Here is a 15,960-nt window from a genome sequence, read left to right on the forward strand (position 1 = left end):
TTACATCGTGTACTAAGACCGACGGAAAATTAAAAGTTGCAATTTTCTAGGCCGATATGGCTAGGAACTATACTCTCGTACTATGGGTGCAGCAGGCACAATGATATTACGCAGCGTCTGAAAATATGTTAACTTCCATCAACATAACCAACGTGACCACCTGCTTACACAGGGAGCGTGCTGGGGACTATTTTCAGGCGCTGCGTAATATCATTGCTGCACCTAATCAGACTAAACGTCTAATCAGATTCAATGATCTATGCTAAGCTACAGCTAAAAGTGCTACCGCCAGACCCGGAGATCAGCTGAATGGATTCGAAAACGGTAAAACTCAACTGTTTAACTCTAGGGGAGTTGGAAAATGAGCCTATTTTCAAAAATAGTGGAGAGTTCCTTTAAAAATGGCAAATCTGTCATCATTTACTCACCCTCACGTCGTTCATAAGCTTTCCTGTTGAACAGAACTGAATTTCACTATAAGTCTTGGAACGGCATGAGGGACATGAATGACATAAATGATGACAAGATATTCATTTTGCATGAACGATCCCTTAAGTTCACCTGTCTGAAAAGGAATACAGTGATTCTGAATGCCATTTTTTGCTCAATAAAAAAATACTAATATTACAAATAATAATAACAATTACCTGAAATGCCTCAGGATGACTCTTTCGCACATTTCCATGGTGTTTGACAGCAACATATGGTCAGAGAAGCACCTCAGCTTCTGTTCACATATACACTGTACATTTATGAAAGAAAATTCATGTCTAACCCACATCAAAGTCAAAATGTTACATTTAAAAAATAGGTTGAAACATGTCGTACATTTTGTTGCAACACTACAGTAAAGTTCAATTTGTTTACATTTGTTAATTCATTAGGTATGTAAACTAACATTTTTACAGCATTTATTAATCTGGACTAATGGTAATTTATAAATATTCTATTGTGCATTGTTAATTTATATTTGTTTATAACACAGTAATACTAATTCATGCAACTTGAAATATTAAAAAAAGTTTAAACTACCATTGAAAAGTTGCCCTTGAAGAGTGAGATTTTTTTTATGTTTTTGAAAGTCTCATGCTGAGCAAGGCTGCATTTATCTGATCACAAATACAGTAAAAACTGTTATATTGTAAAACATTATTACAATTTAAAATAACTGCTTTGTTTTAATACATTTTAAATTTATTCCTGTGATGTCAAAGCTGAATTTTCAGCATCATTACTCATCTTCAGTGTCACATGATCCTTCAGAAATCAATTTAGTATGATGATTAAGATTTCGTATCAATTAGTATTTTTGTAGAAACCATGTTTTTACTGTTAGTTTTGATCAATAAAATGCATCTTTGCTGAAAAAAATAATAATTTACTTTCTTTCTTACGGACCCAACATATAAACAGTAGTATATGTAGGAATTATCATTAACCTAGATTAATAAATGCTGTAAACGTATAGCTCATTGTTAGTTCATGATACCCAATGCACTGAATGAACTGAACATTATTGTAAAGTGCTTCGCATTTTCTAAGAAAATCATAAGCTGACATTTGTGTAGAATAAGAAAAGAGGGAAAAACAGGAAATTTTGGGACTAATGAGACCTCTCAGTGTACTTGGTCCAGAGTAAGAAATGTACTGTACCACTATAGTTGTTTTAATTAACTTGACTTGCTTGTTGAGAAACAGCACCTGGTATGCATTACTATGTTTGTAATGCACCATTTTTAACTGGCTAGTAGTGTATTCGGTTTAGTTCTGATTTAGGCTGCCAAGGAGGCTTTCCAAAGATGACGTGAATGGTCCATTGCTGAGGAAATTGCATTTGTGCCTGTTATTTGCTGGTTGCAAAATGGAACTGTTCATAGTTGTACCCTGCCAAAGCTGTGCGTACTGTATCTGTTCAGTCAAAAGCACAATGCTGAATTTTGTTTGTTACTGATCTCCCAGGTTAGCGGCCTTTGAAGTAGCTCTCAAAAAAAAAAAACCCCTGAATGGTTCCTGGTTACAATGGTAGTAAATATCACAGAAATGCAACTGTGCGTACTGTATCTGTTCAGTCAAAAGCACAATGCTGAATTTTGTTTGTTACTGATCTCCCAGGTTAGCGGCCTTTGAAGTAGCTCTCAAAAAAAAAAAACCCTGAATGGTTCCTGGTTACAATGGTAGTAAATATCACAGAAATGCAGTGACTCCACTTCACCAGCAGGTGGCGAAAGTTCACAGGGATTTAGACAGAGTTCATGGCTCTGAAAAAATTGGAGCTCATTTGTCTGCGACTTAATATGTTTGTTATGACGCTCATTTGAAAAAGCATGATTTACACTTATAACTCATCTGCATAACTCTGGCTTGAGGACAAATAACTCAAATCCCAGAAAGCAGCTGAGATTACTTGCCATTTGATTAGAGCAGTGTTCAGTATCAAGTAATCAATAAAACGCTTGTAGACTTAAAATTAGAACAAGGAAATGTTCTGGTCAGTAAAATGTCCCAATATACAGGCAGACGAACCACGCAAGTAAAAAAAAAAAGGTCTGGTACTTGTCCTTAAATGACCAGAGTGTGTGGGGGGGCGGGGGGACAAAATCCTGTACTACAACAAATGAGTGTGACAGTAAATACTGTGAGTGGATCCATCTGTGTGTGTTTGTAGGGTGCAGAGACAGGTCAGTATTTGTTCTGTTTTAGCTTGTCGATATGGTAGCAGAGCTTGAGAGCCGGGCCCAGTTTGAGTCCCAGGTACTTCATGATCATGTCACTCTTCAGGAGAAGAAGAGCATCCCCATCAATCTCCTGAAGAAGTAATCACAATGTGCACAACAGAATGTTTTACAATACTGCTAAGTGAAGATGTCATAAAAATCTGGTCCAAAAATGATAATTATTTTAACAAATACTGTGATCATAGAAACTAAATAATGTGAGTGGCGCAGAGTGGAAGTAGAGCTTAAAAACAACATAGTAAAGAACTTTGCTGTGAAGTAGTAATGCTACAAATATTAACTAGATAAGTTTGAAGACAAATTTTAATGTCTGAAAGTTTAAAATAACTTTTAAAAGCTTGAAGTTTGAAGGCTAACATGTTTAGCAGATTGATAGCATGTTGCATCTGATCTAAGTTTGGTGGTCATGGCTTGAAAGCTCTAGGACAATTTACTCTGTCAAGCCAACATGCTTGTATAATATTTATAATCCAACTTAAACTGCACAGTCCACCTGGTTAATCATATTCATCTCTCCCTCTATTTCTTCACTTGTAGCAAACATGTGGCGAATTACATAAATGTGAAGCTAAAGTGAACCTGCAGTGCTCTCCAATTACAATTCACACATACCCACCATACTCCAAGCACCTACTGAGATGGACTCATTTCCACATTTAATTAAATCACAGGCTTTTGCACTTTAATAATGCACACGATTCCAATTTCAATTCGCCTAAGTATGCAGCCCTGGATGGAAGAGTAAGTTTAATTTCATAAGTGTTAAATTGTACTTTGTTTTTGTTCTAATCCAAATAAGCAATGTGCAAAAAAGTCTCATGTAACATTCAGCTCAGGTTGTTATTTCAACAATTATGTGAACCTGAATTGCTTCTGAAAGCGTGAGTTGTGAAAACACACAGTTGATCATATGCAGGGTTTTCTAACTCGAAACTGAACTAATGTTACCCACTCAGGGATTTCTTATCTGACGAAATGTTCAACACATGGTGTTTGTTTGCCACTAGTAAATAAATGTGTCAATCAAACTCACATGTTTTCTGAAAAGATCCACGTGAGGGCCCAGCGCTTGAGGGTCTGCATCCTTGATAAACCACACCACCTCATCCACGCTCCACCTGGAGGGATCCTTACTGGGTGGGGGTTTTGCCTCCCCTCCCTCTGGGGATGGACTGTAGGCTAGATAAAGAGAAATCAGGTTCAGAGATGGTAAGGATTTTATTCTTAGTTGCCATCAAATTTTGGGCAATTTAATTTCCAAGTTGAGAGGGTAAAAATACTGAAAATTAGTTGTTAATCAGTATATACCAGTGGTTCCCAACCTTATCGAATCCAAGGCCCTCATTGTCCACAAAAGAAGACTCCATGACTCAATTCAGTTAGTTTGAAGATTTTTTTTTTTTTAAGTATTGCTCAATTTATGCCCAATAAAATATTTTAGAGCTTGGCATAATTAGAAAAGCATTTTCTGCTCTAGAAATCACTTTTAAAATAAGACTTCCTTGTATATAGTTTTCCATAAATGTGAGAATCCAGGTTCTTTTAAGACAAACAATTAATTAAAATAACATTATATAAAACCACTAAAAATCTGAAAGTTTCTTAAAGGGTTAGTTCACCCAAAAATTTTAATTAGCCTGTGTTTTACTCACCTTCGAAGCATCCTATGTGTATGTGACTTTCTTCTTTCAGACGAATCCAATCGAAGTTATATTAAAAATTGTCCTGGCTATTCCAAGCTCTATCATTGCAGTCAGTGGGTGTTGCAGTTGAACAGTCCACAAGTCGTCAAATAAAGCGCGCGCATCCGTAATAAAACGTGCCTCACACGGCTCCGGGGGGTGAATAAAGGCCTCCTGTAGTGAATCCATGCGTTTTTGTAAGAAAAATATCCATATTACAAATGTAATAAACACTTTTCTCTCACTTCCGGTACCTGTTAAACGCGGAAGGTGTTCCGGTGGATGACGCAGCACGTATGTGCAGCGCGCCTCTGAGATATGCTAGTCTCGCGAGTTTGTTTATAGGAGCAAAGGAGGCAAAGTTTCCTTACTTTAGCAAAGGAAAACCAGTCTCCTCTTGGTCTATATCGAAATCCTCCGACATTTTTCTTTACAAATCCTCGGTTTGTGCTTCTAATTCATGACCGGCATTTTGTTTTGTTCTCTCTCCGCATTCGTCACTAATCACGCAAAGTCGACGTACTACGTCATCCACCGGAACGGCTTCCGCGTATGACAGTCAATGAGAGAAAAGTGTTTATTACATTTTGAAATATGGATATTTTTCTTACAAAAACGCATGGATTCACTACAGGAGGCCTTTATTCACCCCCCGGAGCCATGTGAGGCACGTTTTATTATGAATGCGCGCACTTTATTTGACGACTTGTGGACTGTTCAACTGCAACACCCGCTGACTGCAATGATAGAGCTTGGAATAGCCAGGACCATTTTTAATATAACTCCGACTGGATTCGTCTGAAAGAAAAAAGTCATATACTAGGGTTGTGCCGATAGACGATAGTATCGTGTATCGACGATAGACAGATATCGCGTGTAGCTGATGCCTTTGACGATAGCAAGACGATTATTATTATTATTATTATTATTATTATCAGGCTAGTAATACTATTTAATTAATATTACGGCTTATTTGTTGCATTATATTTATTTTTGCACGTTCTAACCAATCACACACGATTATGCTGAGCTTATGAATGCAATGGCCAATTCTCTCCTCATTAACAACAAAGTGCAGATGTACGTGCGATGTAAGTATAAGAGATTTATTCATCATACAGTGTATATTCACTGATTTTAACGGGAGTGTTTTTAAAATGCATAAACTCGCGCTAGACTGAGCTTGTGATGATGTTCTTTGGTAATGTAATGTTCTTTGCTCGTTTTCTGTAGCTGCTTTTTGAATAACTGAGGAAATGTAAGCATTATAATTAGTAACTTACGATGTTTCTATTAATTTGTTATCATGTTAAATAAAAATTCAGTCATATTAAAAACATTAGGCTGCTTTTAGCCTTACGCTGGATTTGGTTCACGTTCTCGCAATGAAACTAAGTAAATAATTACATAAATTAGCATGATAATATCGTGTATCGGCGATCTCACAGGCTGACAATAAGACGATATGAAAATTGAGCATATCGCCCAACACTATCACATACACATAGGATGCCTCGAGGGTGAGTTAAATACAGGCTAATTTTAATTTTGGGGTGAACTAACCCTTTAAGTCATCTTGAGGCCCCCTTGGAAGTTTGTTGAAGTTTCCCGGTAGTATCATTGGTTGAGAACCACTGGTACAGTGTATATATATAGGGTCCTATGAAATCTGTTTTAGTTTTTTCCAAATTCTGTAAAAAAAATTTCCAAATTCATTTTTTTTCTGGGTTCTGTTTTTTTTCTGTTTTAATTTTTGTAGACTCTGTTTTAATGGTTAAATTAAATTTTATTAATCAAAAAGCATGTCTAATTAATTTAAATCATGACACTTACACAATTTAACAGCAATTTATTAAAAGTTGAACAGAAATTAAATTTTTAAAACCTTATGAAATACGTTTTGTTTTTTTCTGAAATATAGTTTTATTTTTGCCAAATTCTGTGTTTTCCAGTAATTTTCTGGATTCCATTTTAATTGTTCATTAAATCTGAATAATCAAAAGCATCTATAAATAATTGATTTTATTAAAATCTTTTTTTTTTTTCAGAAATACTGTGTTGTGTATTTACATTTTTCTGGTAAATAAATTCTGGTAAATCATTTTTCTAGTAAATAATCCTTAAAATAATGTTTTAATTTTGTTAGTAGTAGTACTATCATTACATTAAGTAATATATTTCTGTCACAATTTAAACCAAACTTTTATTTTGATGGGTTGTTGTGAAGACCTTTATATTTCTGTTTATATGATATGACAATAGTTTTTCTCAGAAGAAATGCTCATGAAGTACTCTCAGAGCAGTTCTAGAGATTATTCATGTGATCATGTACTCATTGAGTCTGAAAACACAGCGAGCATTTAAATAGTATTTTGCGGCTTGATATTTATAAATACTAGTCCATATTGTGTTTTGATTTAAGTGTACTGACCTACTTTTGATTTATTCATCCACAATTTGGCAAATTCCATGACATTCCGCGCTTTTACAATAAATTCTATGACTGGATAACGTAAATTTTCCACATCGCGGAAATCATAGGGCCTATATATACCATTTAGTTTTCAGTGTTTTGATTCTTTCTTGATGTCTTCTCACATATAGTGAGCATCTTCTCATCTAAAAACATAGTTTTAAAGTAGTGTGGAAACACTATTGCTGCTTCTGTGAATAAGTGGACATTTCCTCTCTTACCACTTCTGTTTCCTTCCTGGAATGTGCTGGGACTGGCTGCCTGCCTGCACACACCTCCAGAGTAGGCAGTGGCAGAACGAAAACCGTACGCAGGTTTACTCGCTGTGTACGGTGAGGACATCGCACCATAGGCTGAGTCACTGGGGTCAACCGAATAGCGCTTGGGGTCCATTGAATCGCCATGGTAATTGTCCACCATTGAGTCTGCTTCACAAAAAGAAATACAGTTTAGGGAAAATAATGCATGCAAAGGCTAATTATTGCTTTCTTGAGTGCAGATTGCCCTGCATGGTCCTGCAATCAAATTTTACACATACATGCACAATGAATGAATGGTAAGAAAACACATCTTTATATTTCTTTTTTCACTCAAAACAAACATTTTAAAAACATTAAATATCATTAATGATACCATTAATCAGGTTGTTCAATAAATATATAAAATCAATTAAATGAAAAAGTAAATTAAAGAAAGAATTACTATATATAACCAAAATAGTATTTTTATGTAGTATTTTTAAAATTTAGTTTATGTAGGTCAAATTATGGGGTAGACGGTGGTTTCTGCCGCAGCAAACACAGCTGTCTGCAGGAAACACTAATATACATAAAGTGTATATAGGCACCTTCGAAAGTAGGTTTTCCTCTCTTAACCATGTTAGCCATTGACATGGGATTGAGTCATGACAGAACCTTTGCCTGTGTAGCTGTGTGGCAAGATTCAGTGTTATACTGAAGTTAACGGTCTAATCTCTAGAGCTCCAAAACCACATTCAGGCAGGAGAGAGATAGAGAGAGAGAAAGAGAGAGAGAAAGAGGGAGCCAACAGAATTTAAACACTCAAACCACAGGCCACTCACAGAGGCACTCAAACTTTCACTGCCACTTAAAAAGCTCAGCTTGCACTAAAGGCCTCCTCTGCATTTTCAGAAGGGCAAATTTGACAGCAACAGAAAAGAGTGCAGATGCAATAAAATTGCCAAATTACAAAACATCCAAAACCAAAAAGACAAAAAACAGTCTAATATATAAAATCTAAGTTATGCTGTGTCGATTGTATAGGGACAGATGTAAATACAGTTCTATTAAAGGGTAGAAGAACAGAGGTCACGTAAAAGCTTGATGAGCACGCACTTGACTTGGGCTGTCCGTCTGAGTGCTTTTCAGCGTGGAATGAAGAAGAGGAGGAGGGAGACGATGAAGGGGCAATAGGCTGGTCACTGAAGAGGTTCTCACACAACAGGCTTCGGCACAACTTCTTGAGGAAGCGTAGGACATAGCCCACGCTGTTGACCACTGGCAAACTCAACAAATGCTGCTTACCATCAAAGGTGGCTGAGGAAGAGAAACAAAGAGTTTAAATTCAAGTAAATTGCACATTGTTGGAAATTGTGTTAATACTTAAGCAGCAACACTTTATTTCACAGAGTCCGCGTGATACATATTAGACGTTACAATCAGTATTACATCAGAATATCTTTTAATATATGCATTTTAAATACGTACTACAGTTGTTTAAATTAATTTGTAATAATTCGTAAAATTTTGAACTTATACGAATATACGAATGCATTTATAAATAAATATTTACTTTGAAGCATGAAAACAGAAATTGTGCATTAGCAGTTAATATAGATGATGGTAATATTATCTGATAATCGTTCAAGTGGGTGTAGTTATTATTGATGATAACCTCAAAATGGCCAAACATTGACAGATTAATCTGCTCTGGACAATATACCTATCAAGCACATAATTAAAATTGTGCAAATTGTTTTTGAAATAAATCTCCTATGCTCACCAAGGCTGAATTTATTTGATAAAAATATAGTTTAAAAAAACAATAAAAAAGCAAACAACATATTTTAATACATTTTAAAATGTAATTTATTCCTATGATGGCAAAGCTGAATTTTCCATTACTCCAGACTTCAGAGTCACATGATCATTTAGAATTCTAATATGCTGATTTTATGCTCAAGAAACGTTTCTTAATATTATCAATTAATATAATTAAATGTTGTTGAAATGTTGTATGAAACTCTTGTGCTGATGAATATTTTTGTAGACCCTGAGACCCCCTATCCGACGCCGCCTCCCCCGAGTCGATAGCCCACCGGGCGCCGGAGATTTTTTCAGGATTTTTTGATGAATAGAAAGTTCAAATTAACACAATTTATTTGAAATAGAAATCTTTTGTAATATTATAAAATTACTTTACCATCACTTTCGATCAATTTAAATGCATCCTTGCAGAATAAAAGCATTCATTTCTTTTCTTCTTTTTTTTTACTTACCAGCCTCAAGCTTTTGAACAGTGCATATAAAGGATGAACATCAGAATGCAGAACGATAATCAGAATGGAGACACGCATTTGTGTTGGCATGCAAATTAACCTGATATCTTTTCTCCCCCGTAGCCCTCAGTAAGCAGGGTGAAGACGGCTTTCTGCTGAAACGCGCTGTCAATGCAGCCCTGTACTGCCTGCTGCAGCACCACAGAGGGCCTGGCAGGACCCAGGTGATCGGGCAGCTGCAGCACCTTCTGCCTGTCCAGGTTAGGACCCGTGTTCACATGCTTATTCACGTAGATACACACTGTAATAAGATGGAGAGATTTTAGAGATGGAGAAAAAGAGAGAGATGAACAGAAAGAAAGATATTTCTTATAGTCACTGTGTAGAATTAGCAATATCTGCATTTATAATGAAATAAGCATGATATAAAACTGCTGTAATGGCATATCTTTTTATCAGCTCACATTCAAGTCATTGTCTGATTACCTTAGAGAAACAAAAAAAGCCAAGTTAAACACCACAGTTAATTGCAATGCTATGCAGGGTAATTAGCTTTGATCTTGCTTTTGAGAGTTTTGAAAATGAGTTCATTTGGTTAGCTGGTGATGTATCTTTAAGTGTTTGTGTAACTGTAGCAATAACTAACTTTAAAAGCACAGTAAATGAATAGCACAAATAAATAACATGTCACCACAATAATCCAACATTAATTAATGAGCTATAAAGACAATGCCAATGTAATTGTGCAACACACATACACACTGCATGTCTGAGATTTTACTTTTAAATCTATTGACTCAAATATTTGTCAAGGAATCTTCAAATATTTGAGACCACTTTTACAGATCATTTCCAGAGGTCAGGAAAGGAGAACTGCATTTCATATACAAGAAGATATCATGTCCTTATCATGGGACCCAAGAGACAAGCAATAAAAGAAAGGGTGGGAGGCAAAGGAGAAAAGACATGAAAATAAAATCTCGGCTCTGGTGACAGCTTAGGTTTCTTGTATTATGAACAGTGTTTTATCCTGTGTATTTAAATAGTTGTTTACCTGAAAAAGGAATAATTCATCAAAACTAAACCTGATTTAAAAGTATAATTAAAATACTAAATTTACACATTTACAAATACAAAGCATAATACAAATAAATCTTGCTGCTCCTCTTGAGGTAATGTCTTTAAACTATATCACATGCTGTAAATCATACCCAAAAATTATCTGTGGTTTTATGAGCCAACCGCAAGCAATACATTTTTGATTACCCTAAATAAAACCAACCCCCCCCCCCAATAGGAACCATTTCCATGTATTCATTTATCTCAAGTGGCTTACAAACGAGGAAAAATACAAGCATGAGCGAGTCATCTTAACAAAAAACAAGAGGTTTTGTATGCATTACCACAGAAACAAAAATAGAGCCAGAAAAAGAGAGAAAACAGCCTGTGTAGGAATCTACCAATCACTTGCCCCCTCCCAAATCCTCCCACACAATCTGTCCCCACTGACTTCCCTCGCTCGTCTGCAGCATGCGGATGCTTTAATCTGACAGATTGCCATGCTGAGGGATTTCCTTCATCGTCTGTCATCTAGAAGCGCCATGACCAGGAGTCAGACACACACACACACACTCACCGTGCCGCCTATGGGCTAAAATAATCGCAAAAGTAGCCTGTGCGTGTGTTTAAGAATGTGAAACAGGATAAAGCCAATGAACATTGAGTGTGGGAGGACTGATATGACACACAAAGCTTTAAAATAGATAACTGATAGCAAGATTACTGACATGCCAGACATGTAGACTTACAGACACTGAAAATGTTGCACTCAGGAAAGGCAATATAATTTAACAAGCAAACACGTTTTCAAGCTCAAAAGCTATTAACAATGGTCATCAAGGTTATGACCTCCACCAGCAGCCGCAACAAGTCCCTTGGCGACCCCCACAACAGTCCCACAGTTTACACACATACTGGAACACAGGTTTGTGAGCATTGAGATGTTTTGTCAAATTTCTGTCTTCAAAGAATTTGCTGATGTCAAACATATGAAAGCATCAGCATGAATCTGGACAAAATGATCATGGTTTTTGAAATATACTAAAGGGACTAAAAGAGAGCATAACTCTTCCGCTGTACAAAGAATTAAAGTCTAGAAACCTGGTGGGCAGACAAAAGCCTCTTGTTCGGCAACTGCTCCCTACAGCAAAGGGATTAAGCTTTGAGAACTCAGGATTGAGTTCAGCCGTACCGTCACATCTTCTCATGTTTAAAGTAGACCTAATGGAGAACCAGACAGGTGCATTGAGATGCAGCCTCCACTCATTTTGAAAGGCAGAATTTAAATCACACAAGCTGTAGTTAGGATGTGAATGTATTCTAAGCTTTTATTATTTAAATAAAATTTTTATTCCACTATATAGACAATGCAGCAGAACAGAATTGATCTCTCCACTGTAATAAAGAGATAAATTGGATGATAATGCCTCCAAGGCAAGAGCAGTCAGGTCCCTCAATAATGTCCCTTGAGACTCTCACACCTATTAACCTTTAAAATAAGAGATGTAACTACTCTTTTCTCTCTGTTCCCTCTCCTTCTAGTGATGGATGTTATTGCCAATTGGATGGGCAGCCCGTGTAGACCACTGGGTCCTGACCTCAAAGATGGAGTGTGTCTGTGCTATGAAATCATTACTGGCTACATTCACACAGACTGAGTTTGGATTGACAGATCAATGGATTGAAGTCTCATCACAACTGGCACAACAATATTTGAATGCCTAATATTTAGGCGCATGGATCAGCAGCTTAAGTGGACTATATCATTAATTAAATATGCATTACCGTTCAGGTCACAATTTTTTCATTAAAGCTACAGTCCGAAACTTTTGGCGCTCTAGCGGTTAATAAACAGAACTGCGTGAGTCTTGCGGAAGAACATTGTAGCCGGAGCTACTTATCTCTGTTTATGTCTATGACGAATCACGCAGGTACTGGGCTACTCCGCAGGGGTACCTACCCGAACCAGTCTAAAATAGTCCGAATATAAACACTTATTATAGGTGTACCGTAGTGATCCAGGACAAGCCAAAAACACGGTTTGGAAAATGAAGTCATGGTGTACTCGCTTATTATATACATTTTGTAAATTTTGAACACAAAAAAGTGACAGACTGTAGCTTTAAATTAATCAAAAATGACAGAAGCTGAATTGTTACAAAATATTTCTAATCTTTCTAAGAACTTTTCAAAGAATCCTGAAAAAGTGTTTTTCACAAAAATATTAAGCTGAACAACTGTTGTTCAACATTGATAATAAGAAATGTTTCTTGAGCATCAAATGAGCATACTAGAATGATTTCTGGAGGGTCATGTGGCACTGGAAACTTGAGAAATAGCTGAAAATTTTGCTTTGCCTCAAGGAATAAATTACATTTTAAATTAGAAATCAGTTATTAAATTGGAATAATATTTCACAATATTACTGTTTTTATAGGCAATACATCTTCATAGATACTGTTGTCCTAAATAACAAATAAGGAAAAATATCTAGGCTGAATGTTATTCAGGCGGTGGTCTTCTCTAGCCCCCCCCCCAACCCCAGGAACACACATCCCGTCATATCATCTTGATAAAATAACAGTTATCATAACTCCGATATATGGGTAGATTTGCAGTCCCTACTGGCCACTAAGAAGAGAATGAGATGACACTGAGTCATAATGTGACTCCTCTGAGGACAGTGATTCCTCTAATGCTCACATTTTATTATTCCCTTAATAGTAAGAGCAGGTTACTAGTTTCTGGGATTGGCACAGCAACACTGCAAATAGTAAAACTGGCAGTCTGCGGAAGTTTGTGTGTGTTTGTTACCTGTGAGGACCTGTGGGGTGGCTGAGTGGGGGATAGTAGCAGCGTCCTGGGGAATTGAACTCATGTCTGGCTCCGGGGTGCTGCTGGGAGGAGAGATGGCTAGAGGTGTCATCAAGCGAGACTTCAGCTAAAAACACACACACACACACATTATATTTATTATTATTGTTATTAATAATAACATTTTATATGATAATATTTAGATATTTATAAAACATAAATGTAACATGTATATTATGAGATTTTTATATTATAATAAAAAACATCCCAGTGTATATTTAATATAATATTATTGTTATTATTATTACAATAATATACATCTATACGTCTTTAAAGGCAGTAAAATATAATTTTTTTTAACATATGTATTGTCCTAATCATATATATAATAAAAAAATCTAATGCAACACACAAAAGACTTTTATGAGTTAAAGAACACAAGGCTTAGATATCTAGATATTAATGTTTCCTTTTTAAAAATGACATGCAATGTTAAACTGAGCAAGAACAATCCAGACGGACGTCTATTTGATCTATTTAGTGAGTCACACTCCAGTACAATAAAATCACAAATTAAAAGGCAGCCAAATACCACCGTTTCTGCTATACAGTCAAACCAAAAATTATTCAGACACCAGATATCATTTTTTATTTTACTAGTGGGTGCAGGACACTATAGTTAATTTATGTAAGTGAGCATAGCAAAATATATTAAACTGTGACATATTATACACAAAAATTCTTCATACAGTGGACTACCAATAAAATTGATAAAAAAAATTGGGAACAAAAATTGTTTTAACCTGACCATGTTTTGCTTAATTGTTTTTTATTTAATTGCTAATGTGACCTTTTTACACCACAGACTGAACAAAATTTAGCATTGCTTGGTAATTGGTTGGCCTAAATTGGTATTATCTAATTGTGTTCTTAAATTTAACAGCTGACAGCTATTCAACCTAATTCATTACATACCTTTGTATCAAAGTTATCATTATCAAGATGAATTTGTTCTGACACAGTTTAACTCTGAGTTCTTGTCATATTTTATTACCACTTTCTAAACAATAGCAAATAAACTGTAATGATGTGAGAAATGTTGAAGGTGTCTGAATACATTTTGGTTTGACTGTACATCAAGTAGTACATTTGCTTGGTTTATTTAAAAGTTTTTGAACTCGGGACGACTCACTTCAAAAGCAAGATACATGAGACTGGACCATATCTTGTCTAGGACACCAAATTTTGGGGTTCCCCTTGTCCAAAAGCCCTATTTAACCCTTTTTACACAGAATGTGTTAACAATTTCCTGATAGACAGGAAATAACCCTATTAAGTAATCGTAAAATGATGTAAAATATGTGTTTTGGAAGATAAACTGTCCCTAACACTGCTATAGAAAGCAATAACCATCAGGTTTAGGTTAAGCAAGAATGTATTTGCACTGTGTCTACTGCAAATCTGCTAACATGCACACACATTGTGTTAGCGTGTTGCGCTTTAAATCAGCAGCAGCGACATTATGAGGCTTGTGCTCAGGCACACGGCTAAAAATAACTCAGCAGCAGCAGACTGCAGATACATCAGTCAAAGAACAACCACCCTATCACCTCCTTCTCTTGTACAGTCAACATCAGATGGGCCTACCTACATGTTCCTCTAGCTAAAGCATCATAAGTGTTACACACACACCATTATGCACTCAAATGCACCACTTGATGACATTTATGCATTTGGTAGACACGTTAGAACAGTGAAAAGGCCTTATCTTTGTGGCCTACGCATTAATGCGTGTATATAAACAGACACACACACTGATATTTACTGACCTTAAAGCCAGGCTTCCTCCCTCTCTTCTTAGGCACTTTAATGGGTGGGAGGGATTCTGGGTAGCGACTCTGATATTCTGGGTGCCTCTTTAGGGGTGGGCGACCCCTCTTGCGACCTGGAACTTTTCCACTTGGGGGCAGGAGGAAGGAGGGGCTAATGGCCCCAGGTGATTGCATCTCTCCACCCCCTGACTGAACTGATGCAGCAGCAGGAATACTCATCAGACCTGAGAGAGAAAAACACAATGACAGAATGTTAAAACTGTATTTACATAGATATTTAATCATTTTAATACATTAGGTAGCATGTTTTTCTTGATTTATAGTAAAATTGTCATTCTGCATCATGTGTTGGAGATTTTACTTTACAAATACATTGAATTGTATAAGGAGTACACGTGTCTACTAATTGGATATTTATAAGTTATAAACAAAAACCAAGAAAAAAACACAACTTTTTAATATCCAACAATAAATACATCATAAAACTCTTCAACACACCACTAACTAAAACACGCATACAGAGAAATATATGTAGTCAAGTATGAAATTTTGGGTTCCCACACCTTTAGACCAATGAATTTCCATGATTTTTCATTCGTCAGTCATTCGTGATTACTGGATAATTTTAGTAATCTGAAAGAAAAAATAAATAAATAAATAAACAATATAGCAATTTTAGCTGATGAAAATGTATAACTGAGCATAACTATAGAAATTATTAAATTAGAATAGTGTATAAAAAAAGATTTTACATATGTGACCCTGGACCACAAAACCAGTCATAAGGGTCATTAAAAAAAAAGAGAGAGAGAGGTTTATACTAGAGCCCGACCGATATGGGTTTTTT

At 36.0% G+C, this 15,960-nt stretch overlaps 1 protein-coding gene across 7 annotated transcripts in view; it reads right to left on the reverse strand.

The window, feature by feature from the left end:
- The window catches only part of scml4 (Scm polycomb group protein like 4), a 37,543-nt gene that overhangs the window by 2,131 nt on the left and 19,452 nt on the right, over nt 1-15,960 (reverse strand). For 3 of the 7 annotated variants that reach the window (XM_016293274.1, XM_016293273.1, XM_016293275.1), the window contains exons 2-9: nt 15,677-15,746; nt 15,111-15,337; nt 13,282-13,408; nt 9,509-9,709; nt 8,246-8,446; nt 7,112-7,315; nt 3,769-3,914; nt 2,041-2,805 (exon numbers count right to left, since the gene is read on the reverse strand). In XM_016293274.1, coding sequence (XP_016148760.1) covers nt 2,680-2,805; nt 3,769-3,914; nt 7,112-7,315; nt 8,246-8,446; nt 9,509-9,709; nt 13,282-13,408; nt 15,111-15,337; nt 15,677-15,698 — 1,254 coding nt within the window. In that variant the 5' untranslated portion in view covers nt 15,699-15,746 and the 3' untranslated portion in view covers nt 2,041-2,679. Of the gene's footprint in view, nt 1-2,040; nt 2,806-3,768; nt 3,915-7,111; nt 7,316-8,245; nt 8,447-9,508; nt 9,710-13,281; nt 13,409-15,110; nt 15,338-15,676; nt 15,747-15,960 lie in introns of those variants that run through there. The other 4 variants (XM_016293270.1, XM_016293276.1, XM_016293272.1 and 1 more) reach the window with 2 other exon arrangements.

The sequence above is a fragment of the Sinocyclocheilus grahami genome, unplaced genomic scaffold (assembly GCF_001515645.1).
Source record: "Sinocyclocheilus grahami isolate Dianchi unplaced genomic scaffold, SAMN03320097.WGS_v1.1 scaffold301.1, whole genome shotgun sequence".
Classification (NCBI taxonomy): Eukaryota; Metazoa; Chordata; class Actinopteri; order Cypriniformes; family Cyprinidae; genus Sinocyclocheilus; species Sinocyclocheilus grahami.